At 47.4% G+C, this 25,795-nt stretch overlaps 1 protein-coding gene across 2 annotated transcripts in view; it reads right to left on the reverse strand.

Moving 5' to 3' along the window:
* LOC308332876 (integrin beta-3-like) overlaps window positions 1–12,481 on the reverse strand; it is a 49,498-nt gene extending 37,017 nt beyond the window's left edge. For both annotated transcript variants that reach the window (XM_080788998.1, XM_080788997.1), the window contains exons 1-5: window positions 12,363–12,481; window positions 11,477–11,562; window positions 6,440–6,647; window positions 4,887–5,139; window positions 517–679 (exon numbers count right to left, since the gene is read on the reverse strand). In XM_080788998.1, the coding sequence (XP_080645124.1) occupies window positions 517–679; window positions 4,887–5,139; window positions 6,440–6,647; window positions 11,477–11,562; window positions 12,363–12,441 (789 nt within the window). In that variant the 5' untranslated portion in view covers window positions 12,442–12,481. The remainder of the gene's footprint in view (window positions 1–516; window positions 680–4,886; window positions 5,140–6,439; window positions 6,648–11,476; window positions 11,563–12,362) is intronic.
* Window positions 12,482–25,795: the final 13,314 nt, after the last annotated feature.

Consider the following 25,795-nt stretch of genomic DNA (forward strand, 5'->3'; position numbering starts at 1 on the left):
TGAATCCTGAAAAGCCGGTTTTGGACATTATGAGGTTCCTCCGTACAGCGATATATATATATATATATAGCAGTGGTTCCCAAACGTTTTCATGTCAAGGACCCCCAAATTGACACCAATCAGCCCACGGACCCCCATTTGAAAAGATATGCCAGGGACGCACCATAAGAGAAGACTTTTTACCGCTCTAGCAGTGATTCTCAACCTTTTTTTTAATGTCAAGGACCCTCAGTGTGACCTGCATTAGTCTATACGGACCCCCATTTAATGACATTTCTGTCTCTGGAACCCCAATTTATACTGTAAAAATCACTGTTAATTTAACTCTGAGAGTGTACAAAAAACATTTGTATACACTCTCAGAGTTACAGACCCCATAAAGGTCCCATTTGGTTCCAAACTATCTTTTAGCTGCAGGGGACCCCTTGGAACTCCCTCAAGGACCCCCTGGGGGGGGGTCTCCGGACCCCACTTTGGGAACCACTGTTATGCAGTATGTGTGGCCTCCCTCTCCACCTTGCAGACGGCGGCCTGTACGATGGCGTCGAACCCGCCCTCGGGCGCGTCTCGGTTCCTGGACACCATCTGCTTCTTCACCTCCTCGGTGAAGCGGCCCACCTCCTCCGTCAGGGACAGCACGTGCTTGTAGCCAAACTGCGGCAGGCAGGTGGTGTTGATGCTGCCAATCAGTACACACAGAGACACATGTGTTATCCGTCAGTCCAATCAATGAGCCCACGTTAATAACACAATCAGCGCCCCCCCCCCCCCCGGGATTTTTCTTTCAAAATAGAAGCTCGGGGTGTGCCTGGAAGGTATAATATGGACGGTTTTACTCTGTAAAAAATAGTATGGTGGCCTTGGAGGAAAAAAAAAGAGGAAAGAATTCGGAATATTCTACTCTCGTTTAATGTCATTGGAAATGATTGCTTATGACGTGCCCACACGTCGTATACGAACCAGTCTGAACCAGTTAAAAGGGATGCCGACGTTTTTGTAGAACAAACATGGCCGCTACACTGTCTGGTCTTCTTTTTGTAATGCAGTTCATTATAGGTTCAGCACACAAGTACACAGAGACAGAGTCATACTCCATCCATTAAAAGCGTGTGTGAAACAATGAATTTCTTTAAAAAAAACTGGCCTGGAAGAGAAAAAAAAAGAAAAGAAAACACCTATATCACACGACGAGACCACAAGGGGGAGGTAAATGTAATTCATTTCAACATTCACCCATTCCCAAAAACCGACGGCAGAGGAAAACCATAGCACCCGGAATAACCGTCCTATATACCTTGACTTTTCACCCAAACATTCCTCTAGCATGTGAGCTCAGCAGAATGCTGAATGTGAGGAACTTTAAATAACCACCGAAAAACACAAGCCGGAGACAAGCCAAAGCCTAGAGGGCGGAGGAGGCGCTGCAGCAGCAGCGGCTGGCTCATTAACCCATTTTAGGCTGGGGAACCCCTTTTGGTGTTATAGCATCATGCTATGCTTTAGCGATTGAAAACAGCAGACCTACAAGCTCGTAGCGCGCCACCGAGTGGCGCGCTACGAGCTTGTAGGTCTGCTATTTTCGAAAAATCGAAAGAACGACGATTTTTCAAGAAAACTGTCAGGACGTAGAAGACACTTTTAGAATCTGATCTCAGGTCAGAATGGGTTAAGGACTCCAAAGAGTGCGTGCGCCGGATTACCTGCTTGCACTGACTCAGAGCATGCTGAGTCGGCACCGTCCAAATAGGCCCGTAAAGCCTTTAACGAGCACTCTTGACTGAACCTCCGGCGGCTTCCCAACACACGCGCACACACACACACACACACACACACACACACACACACACACACACACACACACACACACACACACACACACACACACACACACACACACACACACACACACACACACACACACACACACACACACACACAGCAACGTTTAACTGGTGCCCGGCCCCTCCACGTTATGACATCACGGCCACGCTTGCACGATGAGGTCACTTCCTCTTCCCAGGGTGTGAACACTTGCATGGCCACTCGAACCTCGTTATATAAGCTACTCTGGGCTGGGAACTCGTTTTTGTGTCTTAAGCATTATGTTATACTTTAGCTTTTAGCTATTGAAAGAAATAGCAGATCTACAAGCTCATAGCTATGAGCTTGTAGATCTGCTATTTCTTTTAAATCATGAAAATGTGGCGGAATGTTTTTATTCTTTCAGAGTGGACATTTTTAACTAAAATCTTTGCTTTTTTTTTGGGGGGGGGGGGGGGTGTCCCTTGAACAACATATTTTGAGATGGGGGTCAGAGGCCAAGTACATACAGTATATAAGTTTGGGTGTCCTTGACACGATATCCTGTATAGTTTGAGCACAACTGACATGGAAACATAGGTTTTTCAGAAAACTGTCATGATTTCGAAGATATTTGTATATAGAACCGAGCTCAGGTCGAAGTGGGTTAGTATAGACTAGATAGAAATTGGGCCCCTTCCTTTCATTTAACTGCAGGTCTTACCAACGACACTCATATAAGGCTCTGTTGCGTTTAGTGTAGCCCAGTGGTTCAACGGTTCTCAAACGTTCACATTTCAAGGACCCCCCCCCCCCCCATGCCTCTGTGTGTACAAATGGAACCAAATAATTGGACCTGTCATCACTATACACGCTCAAGTTACACACCCGCTAAAGGGCCATTTGTTCACTCTCAGAGTCACACGCCCATTTTGACCTGAGATCAGTGTCTTCTACATCCTGACAGTTTTCTGAAAAAGCTACGTTTCTATGTCAGTCGTTCTTCGATTTTTTCAAAAATAGCAGACCTACAAGCTCGTAGCGCGCCACTCGGTGGCGCGCTATGAGCTTGTAGATCTGCTATTTTTCAATAGCTATAGCATAGCATATAGGGGCCATTTGCACCACAATTTGAAACTCACTGGTGTAGTAGAGCGTTTCCAGTGAGCCAACCAACATGCACAATATCAGCATGCCAAACTCTGTTTGACCAGAATGGAACAGAGCCTTCTTTAGCATCATTGGTAACACCAATCTTTTTTGTTTTTTTTATATTAAAACCCTTTTACTGCTATCATTTATTGAAAAAATTAGGACCTAATTCACGCCAGCATTTTTTTAAATAATAATAATAGTTTTGATAATGTATATAGGTATAGCGCACGTACCACGTTTGGTAGAATATTTTGTCTCTGGACTCCAGGTTACACTATAAAAACAGTGTTAATTTAACTCTGACAGAGAGTTTATACAAGTGGAACCTAATTAACCCGTTTTGGGGCCCATTACCGTCCTAAAGTTGGCCCTTCGGTGCTACTGAAAAACGAGCCGAAATCATTTCGGCACTACAGCGCCGCAACAGCGGTTCAATAGGAGTATGAATCGGCCCTTAAGTACGGCATTTAGCACAAGTAGTAGTGACAGTATACCTTTCAACAGAACATAACATGGTAAACGTGTGCAAGCACTCAAACACAAGTGAATTGTGGTGGAAAAACCGGGACAACATTTGGTAATTAATGTCGACAACCGGCACGGGACATCAACGTTTTAAGAGACCGAGTGGACGTGAAACCGGGGAAATCGTCTGGTCACCAATAATGTGGTTCCATTTGTACACCGTCAAGAGTTACAGGCCCGCCCATAAGGGTTGATTTGGCCCCCCCTGAGAAACAGTTGATATACCAGAGATGACCTCTGGTATTGTATAGAGGGGGCCCCAGCATTTCGACAGCTGAAATCAATAAGTCATCTAAAAATCGTAGCGAGAGAAAGAACAGGCATTTTGAATTGTGAAATATCACAAACATGATTTTCCACATTTTATGACATTGCGACAGGTTAAAAAAAAACACACACAAACACACACACACACACACACACACACACACACACACACACACACACACACACACATTCAACCACATGCTTGCATGAGCCAGACGGAGCTATATAAGCAGAGAGATTAACGAGACAATAAAGGGAGAGCGAGAGGCGGCTCTTGGGGGCGAGGGAAACACGATGAGCCAACCGTATGACTGATGTGTTTGTGCCAGCGGATGCCAACGCCAATATGACGCAGACGTCGGCGTGATTCACTGGGAGGTGGACGGTGTTTCGGCGGAACTATATACATTTACCGCCAGCAGTGATCGGGCGCCCACACCTAAGGCCCACGGCACCGTCAAGAAGTCATTGGCTATTCTTCGAACCATGATATCGACGAACAACCGATTCTCAAAAGTGAAACACTGAGCTTGTTCCAGGGGGGCCCCCCGGGCTAAATGATTCATTATATAGACTGTGAAACTACGATTTTAATATATATTGTGGAACTTTTGGTCCAATAGTGGCGCATGAAGCTCGCAACACAGTGGCGTGCAATGCGCTTAGTGAGCATGCCACCGTTCACGACGAACTGTATATTGTCTCAACGTCATATGTCCAAAACTGTTACTTTTCAGTTTTCAGGATAACATTTTTCTATAAAATTTTGCAAAAGTAGCAGAGCTACAAGTTCAAAAACGAGCTTGTGGATCTGCTATACTTTTGATGCTTTTGTTTCTGCCCCGACAGCAACATAGAGCTCAAGTGGCTAATCATGCACTTTGTCTTGTCCGTCAGTCGACTTTGAGGCTTTTGGCCAGGACTATAGACTGAGCTGTGGACATTGCTCTGTGCCCTTATGTCTCGATGTATGCAACTATATTTTCATTTCTGTTTTTGTGTCATGTCAAATGTGTGTATATCTGCATACGAGGCCTCCGGGCCGCAAGACAAACTTCAGTGCGAACTGACAATAAAGTACTACATACTATATCATATCACTGGCAGCACCCCAGCATATTTTTTTCCCTTCATTTTACCTGTAGCAGGGGTTGCTGACGGCCTCCTCGGGCGAGATGTACATGTAGGGCGACAGGGGCTTGTCGACGAACGCCCCGAAGCCCATGCGCAGGTTGCTGGTGGTGCGGTTCATGGCGTCGGCCAGCGCCCGGCCCAGGGTGCGCAGGCGGAACAGGTCGTCCTTCATGGAGAAGGAGAGGTCCATGAGGTAGTAGAGGTCCACGGGGTAGTCCTCCACCTGCCGCACCTTCACCGTGAAGCGCTTGGAGTCATCTGGAACATGAGGGGGGGTGGGTGGGCTTTGATGATGGAGAGGGCCACTTATATGTCCACACTCCCTCCAGAGGGCCACTTATATGTCCACACTCCCTCCAGAGGGCCACTTATATGTCCACACTCCCTCCAGAGGGCCACTTATATGTCCACACTCCCTCCAGAGGGCCACTTATATGTCCACACTCACTCCAGAGGGCCACTTATATGTCCACACTCACTCCACAGGGCCACTGTAGTTCCACACTCACTCCAGAGGGCCACTGTATGTCCACACTCCCTCCAGCGGGCCACTGTATTTCCACACTCACTCCACAGGGCCACTGTAGTTCCACACTCACTCCAGAGGGCCACTATAGTTCCACACTCACTCCAGAGGGCCACTTATATGTCCACACTCACTCCAGAGGGCCACTGTAGTTCCACACTCACTCCAGAGGGCCACTGTATTTCCACACTCACTCCAGAGGGCCACTGTATTTCCACACTCACTCCAGAGGGCCACTGTATTTCCACACTCACTCCAGAGGGCCACTGTATTTCCACACTCACTCCAGAGGGCCACTGTATTTCCACACTCACTCCAGAGGGCAACTATATTTCAATTTCAATAAATCAATAATATATCAATATTAGGTGAAGGTGGGGGCTGCATGTCTGATCTAGAAGACGTGGTGGAGGAGGGGGAACTTTACTATACTTTGTTTGTGTAGTTACGGGATAGTGAATATCTAAAAGCCCTGGCAACCTGACGTGCTATCAGGCTCTGGAACTGACAGCACGTCGCTCGTTCGAGTCCCGTTCATGACGACCTTTGCTGCATGTCTCTATAATACCCATCTCTCCTTCCCTCTGTCCTGTCCATCTTCACTTTTAACTATCAATAAAGGCAAAGTGCACACATAGACATCAAAGGGGGCTTCAGCCCCTGCCCTTTTACCCGTCTGTAAAACAAGTGCCCTTTTTCCAGACCACGAATTACGATGGCGAAAGAAATGCAAATGCCACTCCTTTCCATGTCTCCTGAACTTGAACACAGCATTTTTGCGTCGAACAAATCTGTTTAGGAAATCCATGTCGTGTAGTACAACGCCTCCACTATATAGCTAAAGAGTGCTGGGTTGCGCTCCCCGGAAATAGCTGATCTACAAGCTCGCTATTTTCACCATTTTCTTTGTCCAAAAGTGCCCTCTTACTGCTGCATGCCTCTCTCTATAACACTCTCTGCAGTCACGTGCTGGCAGTGAGCAAGCTGCCAGCCACTCAGCCTTGATTGCGGGATTGGCAGGGTCAAACGCACCTGGTCTCAGGGTGACGTGGAGCCTCTGGGGCTGGATCTGCGTGACGTCGGCCGTGGCCCCCGACACCGCCTTGTCGCTGAGGGGCCGGTCCTCCAGGACCTGCAGCCGGCTGCTGGGGGACTCCAGGCCCGCCGGGGAGCAGCCCGCCGCCACCAGCTTGCTCCGCAGGTCACAGCGGGACGAGCTGGCCACCCCGTTCCCAAAGTCCTGCGTGATGGGAGAGAGAGAGAGAGAGGGGACAGGAGACAGACAAAAGGAGGAAGTGGTCAATCACAGCTATGAAACACACTCACACTCACTGTCACTGGTGAGCCAAGGGGGTATGTAGGACCCAAATGCAGGACGGAGAGGCCGAAGAGCTCAAAAATGCAAACAGTTTATTTAAACAGAGACTGGAACAGAACACTTACTATGACAATTTAAACAAATTTGATCTCACAAGGAACTGAAAAGACAGGGGAGTGTAAATGCACACATGGGGATATAACAGGGCACAGGTGAACAAGACTAACAATCAACACAGGGATTGGCTGGGAGACTAACAGGACACAGGTGGAGAAAACTAATAATCACAGGGAGGTGAGACAAGACAGGCAAACACAGCTAGGCAGAACAGGAAACACTAGGGCATCACTACATAATAAAAGTACACAAGAACAGAAAACATTAACCAAAACTAGGGACAAGGACCACTAGGTACCACGGATTGTGACACTCACAGCCACAGCCACTGCAAGCTGCAGGCCCTGGAACTTATGTAAAAAGTCACTAAAAATTCCATTGTTAATATTCGGGGGTTTGCCATCGGGAGGGGGGAGCCAAGGGGCCAGCTATGCACTCCAATGTTGAAGCGCTGGGCCCTAGTGGTAAGAGGAAGGACTGCAGGCGGTTGCCGTGCAACCGAGCGCCCAATGTAAAGCCCAGGTGCACTCTGGGTGCACTTCCGCATTTGGACACCAAAATTTGGTGTCCAAATGCGGAAGTGAAATGCTGAATCAGCGAAAAGACGGTACTTCCGGCAGCCTTCCGGGTGCTTCAAAACGCCACTGAGCAACTTCCACTGACATGAATAGCGGAGGGGGCGGAGCTTCGCGCTAGTTTAGTCTCTATCCTTTTAATACTCTATGGGGGGAGCCCAGCATCGAACTGGGAACCTTGCGGTTCCCATCAGGCCACTTTAACCGGCCACTCTACCTCTAATATACCCCTAATATAATATACAGTAAGTATCTGTCGCCCCAGTAGTATAAGCCTATGAATATTGACTGATGAACCAATTAAAAAGTCTATCAACGGAACCTATAGTTCACACTCTTTGGTCATGCTGTGCACGAGACAGATGGCCAAGTCCTAAACCAGACTTCACATCCAGGAACTTGGGAGGAAATGCTACACCATTTCCCTCTGCTTCTGTGCAAGTGTTAAATGCGATACTGTATTTGTTGAGTGCTGATGACCTTTTTTTTTTTTTCTTTTTTTTTTTTTACATTTTTTGTGTCAATCATTATATTGCTACAATTCTGCCCTTGTTCTGCATAGGAAGCCATGTCATCCTTTTGTCATTTCCATTCATGAAAATATATATTTAAAGTATTTTAAAAATGTACTTTTTCATCTCAATTTCTGGTACAGGCAGCAATTAAGCTACATATGTAGGGTTAAACTAAATTGATTTAAAGTAGGACTTATTGATTGATTGTTTTTGATTGATTATTTATTTAAGTGTCATGCTTCTGAAGAAGCCCAGCCCATATGGACTTACAGGACACTTTTTACAATTTACATAAACAATGACAATAAACCACTTATCTACGTAACTGCAAAGGCGAAACAGATGGAACATCCCCTTCTGAGAATTGTAGATATAGTTAGATAGCAGTCTGTCTCGATAGACTACCACAACCAGACTTATCATGAATCATTTTGTTTCGGGGGCACGGTGGCCTCCTCTCTAAACTAAATTACCTATAGCTATAGCCTTTGCAACAACATCTGTGGTTCAAATAAGATGAATTATGTAAGCATAAAAAGGGCACTTTCTCATTCCAAGGCAATTGGGCAGGTGCTCGGGCACTGCAGGTTGGCTCTGAATGTGTGTATAACTGTAGGAATATCCTACATTATATTATTTACTATATTGCACTCATTCTGTGTCTCAGTGTCTCTGTCATTCTGACAGATCAGAGTGTTTAATGTAGAAGGGAGTTCCAACCGCGCCTCTAGCCTATGGCAGGCCAGTCTGGTGCGTCTCAGAGGCAGCCTCTAGCCTATGGCAGGCCAGTCTGGTGCGTCTCAGAGGCAGCCTCTAGCCTATGGCAGGCCAGTCTGGTGCGTCTCAGAGGCAGCCTCTAGCCTATGGCAGGCCAGTCTGGTGCGTCTCAGAGGCAGCCTCTAGCCTATGGCAGGCCAGTCTGGTGCGTCTCAGAGGCAGCCTCTAGCCTATGGCAGGCCAGTCTGGTGCGTCTCAGAGGCAGCCTCTAGCCTATGGCAGGCCAGTCTGGTGCATCTCAGAGGCAGCCTCTAGCCTATGGCAGGCCAGTCTGGTGCGTCTCAGAGGCAGCCTCTAAGCCTATGGCAGGCCAGTCTGGTGCGTCTCAGAGGCAGCCTCTAGCCTATGGCAGGCCAGTCTGGTGCGTCTCAGAGGCAGCCTCTAGCCTATGGCAGGCCAGTCTGGTGCGTCTCAGAGGCAGCCTCTAGCCTATGGCAGGCCAGTGTGGTGCGTCTCAGAGGCAGCCTCTAAGCCTATGGCAGGCCAGTCTGGTGCGTCTCAGAGGCAGCCTCTAGCCTATGGCAGGCCAGTGTGGTGCGTCTCAGAGGCAGGCTCTAGCCTATGGCAGGCCAGTATGGTGCGTCTCAGAGGCAGCCTCTAGCCTATGGCAGGCCAGTGTGGTGCGTCTCAGAGGCAGCCTCTAGCCTATGGCAGGCCAGTCTTGTGCGTCTCAGAGGCAGCCTCTAGCCTATGGCAGGCCAGTCTGGTGCGTCTCAGAGGCAGCCTCTAGCCTATGGCAGGCCAGTCTGGTGCGTCTCAGAAGCTGACCTGACGAAGATGTAACTTAAACATCCAAATGTTGTCACCTTTTACCTGCACCCTGTTATTAAACTAAGGGCCTAAATTGTCTGAGCTGCTCCAGTGCCTTCTTGTTGTTCGCAGATCAGAGTGTTTACTTTCCTAGCAGTATTACAGCTGCATTCAGTTCTAGGGTGGATTTCCCCTTTAAAAGACGTGCATGCCACTGCTCACTGTGCTGCAGGGAGAGGTCTTGTGGTCAACTTTTCACTTAGCTGTGCTAAATGTCTAAATTGTAAGTGTAATTGTATAGCTGTCGCGGGCTGCTTAGGCTGCTGTATTGCGTTATTGTCTACACTGCAGTCGACATGTTGTGACCTGAAAAGGCCTATTCCGCTTTATTCACTATCTTAAAGTAGCACTTTGCACGCACTTTCAACCTTATCTTCATGTATTTGGTTCCCAATAATGTTATGAGATGGCACCATGTCCGTGGTGTGTCTCATTGGTGGGCTCAGGCTGTGGACATAGTTCAGAAACCTCCCTAATAATGACATCGTCAAGCTAATAGAAACGACAGCCTTTTTTCTCCTGGAAAGTTCATATACTGAAATAGCCCCTGTTCTTGCATAGGCTATGTATATATTTTTTTATTTTTTTCCCAAAGCTTATGTCACTCACTGCGGTTTTCGGAGCTATGTCCACCCTCCTCTGAGACACGGAGCCAGTATAGACAGAAAAGGAAGTCATCGTTCAAGATCAAATATCGAGGTTCAATTTGAGCTCTTATGAGAGCTCAAATTGAGAGCTCAAGCTATATCCCACAACATCATCAAAAAATACACAAAGAACAGTAATTTCATTACAGCTTAACAATACTTTTAAACGACACGGGCTGAGTATGGAGCAGAGATGTTCCACTTGTTTGTACAATGGGACCTATACCTATAAGGGCCGATTCATACTCCTATTTTAGAGCCGAATCATTTCGGCACTACAGCGCCGAAACAGCGGTAAAATAGGAGTATGAATCGGCCCTTAGGATTACACACCCAAGTTTTGTATTGAGTTGCTTGAGTTGAAATGTACTGTAATTCTTTAATCCGTTAATAAATACTTCAATCAATCATTCATAAGTGGCTTTAAAGGACGACAAGATCAACATAAAGTTGTCCCTTCTGTTAGGGAAAATGAGAGAGCGTCATCAGGACAGTATTTTTTTTTTTCTATAATTTTTATCCCACGATTTTGTAACCCATTTCTCACCCCTGTGTCAATTATGGGTAATCCTGGGGTCTGCACAGCCACCGCCAACCTATTCCCCATATATGGGGACATGGGGAGAGCAACGGACTTGAACTCATGCTTCCTTCATGAGTGTCCAAGTTGCTCCTTTAGGGAGTTTCCCTGGTTGGACTTAGCGTGTGGATGGAACACGTTATTCCAACCAGTTCCTTCCCCCTTCATCAGGCGCCCCGCCAGGGGGAGGCAGTTTAGAGACCAGGATTACTGCATGTTTTTTGTGAGGGTACCTACCCTATAGGGAAAAAAGGAAAGGTACTATGTTTACCCAGGGTAACTGGACTAAGCATCAGATACTTGTTTACAGCCAGGCCCTGCTTATTTCATAGAACATTTCATGGTAGTGGTTCAATGCCTTGTCCAAGGGCACTTCAGTGGTGGTAATAATTCTTAACGTGTCGGACCGCTGATTCGAACTGGCGACCTTCCGCTATCAAGACCGCAATCCGTTCAGCCACCGCTGCCACAAACACAGGGAGAACATGCAAACTCAACACAGAAAGGCCCTATCGCCAACCCCGCCTCAGGCATGGGCATGGGGAGGTGGAAACACGCCACCAGCACCCACAGCGCCCCGAGCGGGAATCGAACCCAGGAGCCTCACAGGAGCTGTGAGGCGACAGCACTACTACCAACTGTGCCAACCCTGCCCCCATTATCAGGACAGTTCTTGCGGTCTCCTCCTGGCAGAGAAACACTTTTCCGTAAGAAGAACCAATCAACCCACCTCTTGGAAGCACCAGGCACAGCTGGGATGAACCGCCAGACACTGCTTACATGTGCTGACCCCTCTGCTGGTGCACACGTTGGAGCCTGGGCAGTGACACACACACACACACACACACACACACACACACACACACAGTGTTAGTCAGAACAGTCTACAAAGAACCTATAGAACCCCCCCCACAAGAGCACAATGGGTTAGAAAAACAAATTAAGCCACCAGTTATCACAGAAAAGAGGAATTGCTATAGTTTTATAGGCCATTAGAGGGGAGGACTGGGCACATTCCATGTTATAACATTTAGAACACATTTCCAATCACTCACTCTTGCATTTTGGCAGGCAGTAATATGTAAATACAACGAAAATGGCTGAGACAAAGATAGAAAGATGCCCAGGCCAGTTAGCTTAGTATACGTACATAGGCTTAATTCCTCTTCACCAATATAAGCCTGATTTTTAGGCTAATTAAAACTTAATAGCCAATTACAGATCATCATACCCAGCAGTGTAAATAGTGTCAATCCACTGATTGCATGGGTAAGTGCATTTTTTTGTTTCTGTTTTTCTTGTTAAAACAGTCGCATGTTTTGTGTTCTTCCATTATAAAGTAGGCATAGGCTATAGCCTATAAGAAAAAAGCACTGCTATTAAGTTTTTCATTATGGCTATTATAATTTGTTTTAGACTTAATTTAGCTAAATTGATACTCCACCGCACAAGGCTGGGGGGGGGGGTGTTCAATTAGCGACACTAAGCTAAGAAAGCTACTGGAAATATACCTTAATTTGTACCCTACAACATTGTGTGTTCATGCCAGCTGAACACACAATGTTGTAGGGTACACATTAATTGGTACACACAATGTTGTAACTTTGTAAACTTACCACAAACACCTGTTATTCCGCTAAACAGTACAATATAAATCCACGGTGTCTTCACGAGGAGTAGCTGCTGGGCACCCATCCTGCACGGGACACCTGATGGAAGACTGTCTCGGTGGTGGTGGAGTCAGCTCTGGTAGGAAACATTTATCTCTCTCTCTCGCTCTCTCTCGCTCTCTCGCTCTCTCTCTCTCTCACACACACACACACGCACGCACGCACGCACACACACAAACACGCACACGCACTGTCTGCAACACCAAATACAGTCAAGACTAAAGTCACATTATAATGCTACTGGGTGGTGCAATGGGTGGAGCTGCTGGGCATTCGCTTCAGGTGCAGCATCCGCTAGCACTATTAGTCTATTACATTATAATAATTATTATTATTAATATTATTACGATGATTTAATACGTGTTTATTTGTGCCTTTCTGTATTAACATGGTTTTAACTAGTTTCCGAGGTTTTGTTTTTTCTTTCTTTGCTATGCACTGCCCCCTCGTGGAGACTTTCAGTAAGACAACGCTATGTTGTCAATAGTTATTATTGTCTTGTGGTGTGGATTATTAATGTGTTTAAGGTATATAATTCTTCCACATTGAAGCCAAAAATGAAAATGAACCCATTTATTATATTTTAACTTTTGTTTTGTTATGTTATGGTTGCGAACACTACAGTACGATGCATATTGCTATCCTAACTTTTAATGAATCCATACTGTATATATCTAGGTTCACACTTTTTGGACTTGAGAGCTACTTTCACAATGACCAGCTGAACAAGATCAACCAACCAATTCGAATTGCTGAAAATAGTTCAAAAATGTACCCGAGGAGGGCTTTGGAATAATGGTGCTGGGGTTACATAAAGACAAAACCCACTTGGAATGGGAAATTGAGGTGGAAAAAATAATTGGTATTTTTTTGTTTTATTTTTTTGTACAATTTACAATTTAGGCATTTAGCAGACGCTCTTAATCCAGAGCGACTTACATTAAGCAAGAACAAAAAAGCATGGGAATACATCACATAAAAACATTTATCATGAAACATGCGTAAGCTAAGAAAGTAACAGTGGAATATCTATAATGAAACTATACATACTGTAAGGAGGCCGACAGTGCAGGGAGAGCATGGCATCGGGGTAAAAAAAAAGTCTTTAATGTTCATTTAAATTGAGATATTATATAAGTTGACGTAAAAAAAAAAGGCAAAAAAAATTATAATAAAAAATCACGACAAAACCTAATTTCCTACCCCTGACCTGACCTGACAGGCAACACAGCCAGATGACTAGGAAAATAGCCAAGATGCTGAATTAAGACAGATCTGAAAACAAGACAACATACATACAGTAACAAAATAACAACAACACAACACAACATGATTATACCCAATACATCCCAATAATCCCATGAGGAACAGTAAACCAAGCGTTAACGGCACTGAATGAGAAGCAAGAGTGACATCTAGAGGACATACGCAGTGAACCACAGGTGTGTTACAAAGCAGAACCATGTTTTCAGCCTTTTCATTTCCAGATGAAATGATTTGGCATTATACTATACTTTGATTCATATTTATAGTAATGTCTTGTAGACCTCCAGTGTGCAATCAATCACCTGCATGTAACGGCACTGCCCTCCTGTCCACCCAGAGCTGCTAACTAAACACTTGGAAACCTAGCATCCATATTCTGGAACACTATAGCCAAAAATAGCTGTGAGCCAACTCCAGTTTACTAAGTCTAGAATAGATAGAGGGTGTAATTGGTGCTAATGGTTGCTTTCAGATTCCGCAGTGATAGAAGAAGCAGTACTCACATGTTTTACTTTATATGTAAACGTATTTAATACCTTATTGTAGAAATCGTCTGCTGCAAGTACAAGTTCAGTATTCAAAATTGACTTGAGTACAACACTTAACGAAAGTATATTTAGCACAAAGATATCTCTACTGAGCATTATTTTTGTCTATATATATATATAGACGTTTAAAAAACTGCTAATCAACGTCTAGGCTGAGCTGATTTTTAGCCCATTTTTAGACGGACGACTAATAAACGACTATTGTCAAGTATATAGTATACCAAAAGTAAAAGTACACATTATGCAGAAGGTCCCATTTCAAGTATAAAAATGTATAAATCGACACGTTGTGAGCTAAGTATAGATCGGCTATTTTCAAATAGCTGAAGGGCTGAAGTGGTTAATGTACCTGTATGTGTTGTGATAATCAAGAAAAAGTTCACAACAATTATAGCTTGTGAACTTGTAGATCTGCTATTTTACTGAGCACCATCACACAACAACTAGGGGTTACGTATGTAACCAAAGTTATATAACAGCGAGCAAGGCTGCTCACTTATGGGAGTTTGCGCCCCCTAGCGTAAACACAGAAGCATTATATAAACTCACAGACAATTTTGGCTGGGACTTTGAGACGTGATGACGTTGAGAACCGCCCACCGGTGCGCTAGTATAAAAGCGCGTCAACGTCCCTTAGTCTCCATTCGATAACAATTGTTCTCTTCTCAAGCAACAAGAAGGGAATCCTAGTGAGCAGCCTTGCTCGCTGTTATATAACTTTGGTTACATACGTAACCCCTAGTTATATTAATCAGCTTAGCAAGGCTGCTCACTTATGGGAGACTTTATTAACTCCCTTATTGTCATCGCGAAGTCTGGACCCTTAGGGCCCGTACCATCTGTGAGCAAGGACCACAGTACGTCCCCAAAAGGACTACTGCCCCTCCTTGGGAAAGCCAACCAGGCCCAGGTCTGTCATAAGCGCCTAAGAGGAGCCGACAGAACAACCAGCTCAGCACCCTGGAGAAGACCAATGTCCCCCCAGGGAGCCGAGTCACTCCACTAACTGGAGGCCACGCTCAGGACCGCATGCGCCATCGGCGCTGCTGTCACATCCAGCCTATAGAAGGTGGCAAAAGTGGAAGACGATGCCCAACTTGCAGCGGAACAAACATCCTGAACAGAGACCCCCCTACAGAGGGCCCAGGATGACGCCATACCCCTCGTGGAATGCGCCTTCAACCCTATGGGAGGCACTATATTCCTACCAGAGTAAGCCCGCTCTATAGCCTCCACGATCCACTGGGAAAGCCTAATCTTCGAGATAGGCAGTCCCACAGTCTTGGGATCCCAGGAGACAAACAGCTGTGTAGTCTTCCTTGTCGCCTTAGTTTTGTCCAAATACAACCTCAATGCCCTCACCGGACAGAGGTTATGCCTCCTCCTCTCCTCCTCAGAGGCAAAGGGGGGCAGACAGAACGCCACCAGGTCCATCGGTACCGGGGTAGCCAGGCGGTTCTTAGGTAAAAACGCCGGATTGGTCTTCATGACCACCCTAGCATCCCCATTAAACCTCATGCATTCCGCACTCGTGGACAGCGCATGGATATCACCGACCCTCTTAGCGGTCACCAAAGCTATTAACAACGCTGTCTTCAGCGACAATAGCTTCATACTCAACCCCTCCAAGGGCTCAAACGGTGGTCGGGACAGAGAGTCCAGAACCAAAGCAAGGTCCCATGAAGGGACCAGAGACTTAGTCACCGGAAGGAGACGACTAGCTCCCTTCATGAACTGGCGTACCAGCGGGAGCTGGCCCACCGTCCTGTCCTCAAAACCGATGTGGCAGGCAGAGACAGCAGCCAGATACACCTTGACAGTACTAAAGGCTCTGCCTTTATCCAAGAGGTCCTGGAGGAACGACAGAACGACCCTCACTGGCGCTTGAAAAGGCACCACTTGAGCTGGTGAACACCAGTCCTCAAACAACCGCCACCTCAAATCATAGGCATCCCTGGTCGACTGCGTCCTCGCACACTGAATAGTGTTGATGACACTCTGGGGAAGACCCTCCGCGCCAAGATTCAGCCTTTCACGGGCCAGGCCCAGAGGTCTAGATCTTCCGGCCGCGGGTGGAATATCCCGCCCCCCGCCTGAGTCAATAGGTCCCTGCGTACTGGAAGCTGCCAGGGCCGATCGTACAGGAGAGGGACAATGTCCGACCTCCAAGGGCCCCATCCTGGGGCCACTAAGATCACCGACAGGCACTGCGTCCTCACCCTCTCCAGTGTGGGAAGGGTGAGAGACAGCGGGGGGAAAGCGTAAAGAAGGCCCCAGGGCCAACGGTGCGCCAAGGCATCCAGACCTAGCGGAACCGTCCCTGCTATGAAGAAGAACAGAGGACACTTGCTGTTCTCTTCCGACGCAAACAGATCCACCCGTGGCTCGCCGAACCTCCCCCACATCCGCCTGGCCACTGTCTTGTGCAGTGACCAAGCCGCGTAGAGGTATCGGCCCCTGGATAACGGATCCGCCCCCGTGTTCTGGAGTCCCGGAACGTGGGAGGCTCTGACCGAAAGAAGGTGCTCGTCGCACCATAGCGTCAGCCTGTGTGCTAACGCATGCAGTTTGGTGGACCGTAGGACCCCTTGCTTGTTGATATAGCACATCGTCTGTGTACACTTCACAAAAGTCCTTGGACTTAGTGACAGTCCGAACGGAAGGACCAGATATTTGTATATCTGTCCCTTGAAGCCGAACCGCAGGAATTTTCTGTGTGGTGGGTAGATGGGAATGTGGAAATACGCGTCTCTGAGATCGAGAGTTGTATACCAGTCCCCTCGACGCATCATGAGCAGCAGAGCCTTGCTCGTGAGCATTTTGAAGCGAAACACTTTCAAATAGCCGTTCAGAGCACGTAGGTCTAGAATGGGCCGCATGCCCCCCCCTTTCTTCTTCACGAGAAAGTAGCGGGAGTAAACCCCGGCGTTGCTCTGCTCCATAGACACCACACGTATAGCCTTCTTCTCCAGCAGAGACGTTATCTCGTCCTGGAGAACCTCGGCTGACTGACCACTCGCTTGCGAAAACAGAACGCTCCCACAAGTGGGAGGTCTCCTGGCAAACTGTAGTTTGTTACCCTTCGAGGTGGTGTTCAACCCCCAAGGATGAACACCACAACGATTCCAGTCCTGTAGACAGAGGGGCCAGAGGGGTTGAAGCCAGCTCCGAACCTTTTCGTGGTAGAGCGGCGTCCCTTCCGGTCTGGCGCGTGGAAGCTGAGAGTAGGGCCATCTATAGCCATCATCACAGACCGTCACACAGCGCGGAAACCAAACCGTTTCCTGAGGTCGCCCATTTGTGGGGGACCGAGTTGGCATTGTCTAGGTGGAAGCCGGGGCAAAGCCGTCAGGCTGGGGTTAGCCACTTTCCCCTGTAGACCAGGAAACACGTGACTGGAACCGTAGACCAAGCTCGCCGGTGTCATAGGCATGTGGAAGCTGAGAATAGGGCCATCTATGGCCGTTATCACAGACCGTCACACAGCATGGAAACAGGCTGTTTCCTAAGGTCGCCCACTTGTGGGAAACCGAGGCGCGCGAAACCGTCACTTTATCTTGTAAGGTCAAGAAATACGTGGACAAGCAAGCCGCAGGCCGGGCTCGCTGATTATGGAGCTCTAGTTACGCAAGTAACCTCCATAGCGGCTTTCGAGGCTGGGTGCCTACAGTAGCCGAGTCGGCAGGCAGCCACGTTAGAGTGAGGGTCTAACCTGGAGCAAAGTTGACAAGTCGGAGGCAGCCACCTTCCCCTGGAAACCAGGAGGCACGTGACGGGAGCCGTAGACCAGACTCGCCGGTGTCACATGAGAACAGGGCCTTCCATGGCCGTTCTCACAGACCGTCACTCGGCATGGAACCAAGGCGGCGACTTCTAAGTGGAAGCCGGGGCGAAGCCGTCAAGCGCCATTCATTCCTGTCAGCCAGGAAACACGCGACGGAGGCGGTAGCCAAACATTCGCCGGCCCATAGAACGAGGGGTTACGAACGTAACCATCGTTCTAGCCATAAGCGAGCGGCCCTGCCAAGCCGATCAGTAGAACTCCGGTTACGCTAGTAACCTCATGTTCTCGCAGGCCGTTTAGCGACGCCGCACGTAACGCGCCCGTGACGAGCCGAGCTGGCAGGTAGTCTCGGTAGAGAGAGGTCTCGTCGTAGGAGAACGTCACTCAATTAGGACTTAAACCGACAATTGTCGGCAACCTATGAGGAGCCATGTGCGTGAGGTGCCAGCCTCATCGCAGACCGTCATGCAACGTCGAGACCCGGGGTCTCGCAGGTTGCCCACCTTCGAGAGACTGAGCTGGCAGCGTCTGAGTGGTATTCTCAGGGCAGGGCCAGCTCCCGCTGCTGCGAGAACGGTCGCTTTACCCTGCAGGGCCAAGAAGCGTGGACGAACGGGCCGCAGGTAGGGCCTGCCGATTATAGGGCTCGGTTACACACGTAACCTCTAGTGGCGGCCAACCGGCAGCCACGTTTAGTGAGGGTCCAGGCAGGAAGTGGCATGCCGCTGCGAGCAGCCGCCTCATCTTGTAAGGTCAAGAGAGGCGTGGGAGGACAGGTCGCAGGCAGGGCTCGCCGATTAAGGAGCCCTAGTTACGTCAGTAACCTCCGCTTCAATGGCCGCTCTTACAAGCTAAGTGCAGCGATAGCTGAGTCGCAGACCGCCACATCAGTGGGGTGCGAAGCAGCAGCCCGAGCCATCAGCCACGTAGGCGGAGGCTCCGTGGGCGAACACGCTACCTGCATGGTTCGCTGATTCATGCCACCCGGGTTACTAACAGTACCCTCGAGTTTTATTAATCAGTTTTACAGGGCTGTAAGTTTCAGACCAACACGCTGCCGTGGGCTCGAAGGGCCGCGGGACGTCGTGTGTGGAAGCTGGGGAAAGAGCTATCACTAGCTGTTCACCCAGACCGTCAACACAGCGTGAGAGCTAAACAGGCATATCACTATATGCTGTTTGAATCATCGGGGCGTCGGAGAGCGGCGCCTCCATGTCAGGGGACCAGTGCCTGGCTCCTTGTTTCAGAGCGGCAGTGTAGGCCTTCTGTGCAATAGAGGTTGCCATAGCCCAGGCAGTAGAGACACTCGTCATGCAAGTCGTCATGGGCGAGCAGGCCCTTGCAGGTCTTGCACGCCCCTTGTATGCACTGGCCGTGAGCGTCCGCCCGGGCGCGGCGGCGTTGGCGACGGGTTGTCGGGGACTCTGCCATCACACGAGGCTTAGAAGCACGTGGAAACGAAGAGCAGAGTTACAAGCAGCCACGTAGGTGGAGGCTTCGTGGGCGAACACGTTACAGGCAAGGCTCGCTGGTTCATATAACCCTGGTTACAACAGTAACTGCGAGTTTTAATCAACCAGTTTCACAAGGCTGCGCGTTTCAGATCACCACGCTGCCGCGGGCTCGAAAGGCCGCGGGACGTTGTATGTGGAGGCCCGAGAAAAGAGCTATTACTAGCTGTTAACGCAGGCCGTCAACACAAACGTGAGAGCTAAACAGAAATATTACTATATGCTGTTTAGAATACACGGCGCCACGGGCTAGAAGGCCGCGGGGCGTTGTATGTGGAGGGCGAGAAAAGAGCTATTATTAGCTGTTAATGCAGGCCGTCAAACAGACGTGAGAGCTAAGCAGAAATATTACTATATTTCGTGCAGCTCGCCACGCCGTCACGGGCTTCGGGGCCGCGGGACGTGCGTGTGCTGTGTCGGCTACACTAGCTGTTAAAGCAGGCCGTCAACACAGACGTGAGAGCTAAGCAAAAATATTACTATATTTTATGCAGCTCACCACGCCGTCACGGGCTTCGGGGCCGCGGGACGTGCGTGTGCTGTGTCGGCTACACTAGCTGTTAAAGCAGGCCGTCAACACAGACGTGAGAGCTAAGCAGAAATATTACTATATCTTGTGCAGCTCACCACGCCGTCACGGGCTTCGGGGCCGCGGGACGTGCGTGTGCTGTGTCGGTTACACTAGCTGTTAAGCAGGCCGTCAACACAGACGTGAGAGCTAAGCAGAAATATTACCATATTTTGTGCAGCTCACCACGCCGTCACGGGCTTCGGGGCCGCGGGACGTGCGTGCGCTGTGTCGGCTACACTAGCTGTTAAGCAGGCCGTCAACACAGACGTGAGAGCTAAGCAGAAATATTACTATATTTCGTGCAGCTCACCACGCCGTCACGGGCTTCGGGGCCGCGGGACGTGCGTGTGCTGTGTCGGCTACAGCGGGCTATGGTAGCAGCCACCGATGCCGGCACACGTGTGGAAACTAGCAAAGGGTCGAGACCGTTTCTAGCCCGTCACCGAAGTTTGTGTGGAAGCAAAAAACACGCTATTGTTAGCCGTGTCAAAGACCGTCACACGGGTAAAGAAACTTAGCAGGGCTCGAGCCACCACACAAGTTACATTACCCACCAAGTTATTATTAACCTTGGTTAAGGAAAACGGACTTACCGTTTTTCTTTACTTCTCGAAGCCTCTAGGAAAGCAGTTTCCGCGGTACCGAGAAGTTTTCTCGTCCTTATGGAAATAACTCAGATGCTAAACCTTAGGGAGACTTCGCTTGCGCTGTGTTACACACATGAGAAGAAACAAATGAATGGAGACTAAGGGACGTTGACGCGCTTTTATACTAGCGCACCGGTGGGCGGTTCTCAACGTCATCACGTCTCAAAGTCCCAGCCAAAATTGTCTGTGAGTTTATATAATGCTTCTGTGTTTACGCTAGGGGGCGCAAACTCCCATAAGTGAGCAGCCTTGCTAAGCTGATTAATATAACTATAGGCTAAGTATAACTGAGGCTATACAGCCCCAGACCACATGGGGCCAGACGTCACACAGCAGTGGGTCGTGTACATTTGTGTGCAGGCCTTTCGCAGCCGTGTTGATTTTGACAGCCAACTTTGATTTTAGTTTTAGTCATAGACTTTTGAATAGTTTTAGTCACCTGGAATGTTGTAGTGTGTTGTTGTTGGTCTCGTTTAAGAGTGTGAACTTAGGTTAGTAGGGTTGGTAGAGGAGAGGAAACAGTGTTGACAAGGTTGTAGAGGCATTCGACATCCAAACCTCTAACTCCACATGGTTGAGGGCCCTGGGGTGTTTTGACTCGTACTCCATCCAACAGAAAAAAGGTGCAGAGAGCATTTGTAGTTCAACTGAAGACTCTTTATTATCTCCAAATATATCTCCAAACAAAACTATGAAATAATAAGTGAGTAAGCGGTCAAAAACTGTATGCCTTCCTGGCCTCACCAAACATTTTCTATTGTTCCCAAAATGCATGTCAAGTGACCTTAAACAAGCAACGGTGCTTCCTGGCTGCCAGTGAACCTTTCAAAATAAAAGTTACAAATAACTGTTCCACAATCACTGCAGGGGAGCTTTTACTTTGAAGGGGAGAAATTATACAGGAAGTGCACTAAATTGACATGACATACCAGGGATTCTAATTAGAGGTGGAGGCTTCTAATAATCCAAATGAACAAATAAAGAAAACATAAAACTGGCTCCAACAAAGGTTATGGTCGGGGCAATGAATGGAGGAATGGGCACTAAATAATAAAACACTAACCGTGGTACGGTAGGAAACGTCAGACAGGCTTGTCGCTTGTGTGAGGAATGTCAGGAAGAGGAGTCAGTGGAGTACATAGTTCCTCCTTGTGTGAGGAATGTCAGGAAGAGGAGTCAGTGGAGTACATAGTTCCTCCTTGTGTGAGGAATGTCAGGAAGAGGAGTCAGTGGAGTACATAGTTCCTTCTTGTGTGAGGAATGTCAGGAAGAGGAGTCAGTGGAGTACATAGTTCCTTCTTGTGTGAGGAATGTCAGGAAGAGGAGTCAGTGGAGTACATAGTTCCTCCTTGTGTGAGGAATGTCAGGAAGAGGAGTCAGTGGAGTACATAGTTCCTCCTTGTGTGAGGAATGTCAGGAAGAGGAGTCAGTGGAGTACATAGTTCCTTCTTGTGTGAGGAATGTCAGGAAGAGGAGTCAGTGGAGTACATAGTTCCTCCTTGTGTGAGGAATGTCAGGAAGAGGAGTCAGTGGAGTACATAGTTCCTTCTTGTGTAAGGAATGTCAGGAAGAGGAGTCAGTGGAGTACATAGTTCCTTCTTGTGTGAGGAATGTCAGGAAGAGGAGTCAGTGGAGTACATAGTTCCTTCTTGCGTGAGGAATGTCAGGAAGAGGAGTCAGTGGAGTACATAGTTCCTCCTTGTGTGAGGAATGTCAGGAAGAGGAGTCAGTGGAGTACATAGTTCCTTCTTGTGTGAGGAATGTCAGGAAGAGGAGTCAGTGGAGTACATAGTTCCGAGTTGCAGAAGGTACTTCGATGGGACAGAGACAGACGTCGAAGGATAATCTAGTGATTTAGGGCAGTAGTTTCCCGGGGACCACCAGTGGTCCTTGAGGGGGATTCAGGTGGTCCCATAGCTAAATGATGGAGAGTTGGTGACCAAATATGGACCCTTCTAGATCTTTCTTGGCTCAAATGCCGAATAAATAACGGGCCTTGATACAAAAAGGGTTGAAAACCACTGATTTAGGGAGTGAAGAAATTCACATTCAAATTATTACCGAGTATGTGAGAGAGAGAGAGCAAGGTACAGTACAGGCAAGACATACAACATACTGCATGTACAGTAAAACTATATAATATGCGAGAGAGATAATTAGATTGTAGTATTTTGTATATAAGGCATGTGATAATGCACCAATAAACTGGATGCCAACCAGATCTACAAGCTCACAGCTATATAGTCACAATGAAATGCAGTGTTAGCTTGTAGATTGGCTATTTCTACAGTGTGGCGGTGCCTATATAGACCTTTTAGTTTTGACCAGCAGTTACACATAATATCACGTGTCGAGAGATAATTGCTTTATACACAACAGAAAATTGCAAATTCTGATTTCACTCAAAAATGTACTCAAAAAAATGCCAAAGACAAAAGGAATACTTGTACACCACAGTACAAAACACAATAAAGGGAATGCCCGCCAGTGGTGGAAATTGTTTTACTTAAGTAAAAGTACCAATACTGCAATTCAGAAGTACTTTGTTGCAAGTAAAAGTACGGAGTTGAAAATGTACTTTGTAAAAGTACAAAAAGTATCAGCATCAAAATGTACTTAAAGTACTAAAAGTAAAGTGGAAGTGGTTAATGTATGTTTTCTAATCAAAATCTCCAAAGTAGTAGTAGTGAAGTAAAAGTACACATTTCGGCGCTGAGAAAGTACTGGAAATTGGAAATACTCAAGTAAGTGCAAATACCTCAAAATTGTACTTAAGTACAGTACTTAAGTAAAAGTACTTAATTACTTTCCACCACTGATGCCCACAGAGATGCAAAAATATTATTCTTTAATGACCATTAGTGACAAAGAATTGCGATCAAAAGAGTGTATACCCTTTAGTGTTCTTGGTCTTTTGTTTGGCGTTATACAGTATCACCTGACTGATACCTTTTCGGACAATTCAACAAGAATGCAAACCTTTCCTCTCATCTCTGTTGAGTCGAGACTCAAAATATACTCTCCCACTCCTTCACACACATCAGTTTCCAAGACCAAGAGTGCTCTTCCATCTTTTCCATAACCCGTCTGTTCCTTTGCCCAAAGCATGTTTGATTTCTACATTTATTGGGCCTATAGTTTCGGTTTCTAAGTTTCTATTTTCAAATACCTTCTGCTTTGCAGCCATGTCTGCTCTGGTGCCGCGTGCAGTTGGTAGAAGCACATTCCTGTATACTTCGGGGCCTCGTTCTTCCCTTTCTTCTGTTCCAAAGCTTTGGAACTTGCTTTTCTTTTCCGTTGTCAGCTTCTCTTTCTCTTACCAGTGAGCACACTCACCGTTTTCTTCCCCACTCACGTCGTTTTGTTCTTCTGTTGCCGCTGTCATGGCGGCCAGTTCCCACCTGATGTTGTGTGGGAGTCCTTGGATGTCCAAAGCGGGCCTTTACCCTTGGGTTCGACATTCGTCCAGGTGAAGGTGGCGGAATTGAATTTCCACATGTCGTTGAATGGCCGAGTCATGTTGTGGCCGCCGAATATGTACAGCTCTCCGTTGTGGGCAACGGCCGAATGACAACAGCGTCCTTCCGGACGAAGCCGTGCAGAGGGAATGCTCAGCCAGAGGTCGGTCTCCGTGTCAAAGACTCGGATGTTGTCGTCGTCGTCGTAGTCAAAGCCGTGGCTGTATAGCCCCCGAATACAAACATCTTTGTCCCGATGACGGTGGCGGAGTGCTCACACGATATGACGGCCAGAGCGCCGACACTTTGTGCGGCAAGAAAAACATTTTAGTCTAGTATTTGATACACAGGTTTAATTTTTGTCTTTAGTTTATAAAGTTTGTTTAGTAAACGCATTGGCAATGAAGGGAAAATGTACGTCATAATGTGTCGTTGCGTCATATTGTCTGTTTATTGTTAATGGCTTTTATTGTTTGTTTGCACCGTTTGTTTCACATCACCATTACATCACCTAACCATCACGAGTTAGACTTTAATAGATTAGCGCCCCTCACTTCACACGGGTGTGATTTTTTTATTTGTCGATGAAATTGCCAATATTATTTAGTCTTAGTGATCATAGCTTAGTTTACCGGTATTTCGTTTTCGTCTGTGAAAAAAGGTCGAACGTATTTCATCAATGAAATCAACACTGAATGATATTTGGAACAACGGTGTGCCTGTGGCCCCCGCGGGCCCCTGGTGTGACTCCAACACTGCTGCTAGTGTTGTTGCAGCCGAAATGGCTGAACTGGGGGGGGGGGGTCCTTGAGATGAAGACGTTTGAGAATAACTCAGGTCGCTAAAACCCCACAAATTCTCAGAAGACATACCGAGGACATCATGCATGTCCTCAGTGCTATAGTTACTATAGCATGCATGTTTTGAGGCTCACGCAGAAGACAGTATTCACAATAATCACTAAATGCACTCCACATGAAGGCCTATAGTGTCTGCGAGCCCTCCTTTATCTTTGTTTTTTTGTTATGCCTCTTGTATTGTTCTATTGAGAGATACTTAGTCTTATACCTATAAGCCTATAGGGCCCCAAATACCACCGTTACAAGGTTCCTATACACTGATAAATAATAAATAACAAACAAGTCATGGCGTGCTTTCTAGCGATTTAAAATAAAAAACAAAAAACTCAACCAAGCTTGTATGTATGGAATTGTGTAGAATTGAATCCAGAACCCAATTTGATTACTGAGCTGGATCGTGGCCCTGAAGCGCACTTTTGCCACAAGTGGTTCAGGACACAACAAACGGCAAGGACTTCGGTTCCGTCTGAGATTCAGTTCAAGGCTGTTTAAGGAGCTCTAGTCTACAAGGTCTGACAGAGGAATCAACATGGCATGTATATAGTACAACGTCGATAACCCACTGAGGTCGTTTCAGAATAGAATGATATCCATATGCCAGAGATAAAAAGCTATACTGTACATGTATGCACGACACGCGCACGCATCGCTCATTTGTGGCCCTTCTCTCGTCCCCTCCTCTCTCCCTCTGTACTCCTCCTTTCTTCAGTTCTCTCTCTTTTTTCATCTCCGCT

This window comes from Protomyctophum bolini (assembly GCF_963924005.1).
Source record: "Protomyctophum bolini genome assembly, chromosome: 18".
Classification (NCBI taxonomy): domain Eukaryota; kingdom Metazoa; phylum Chordata; class Actinopteri; order Myctophiformes; family Myctophidae; genus Protomyctophum; species Protomyctophum bolini.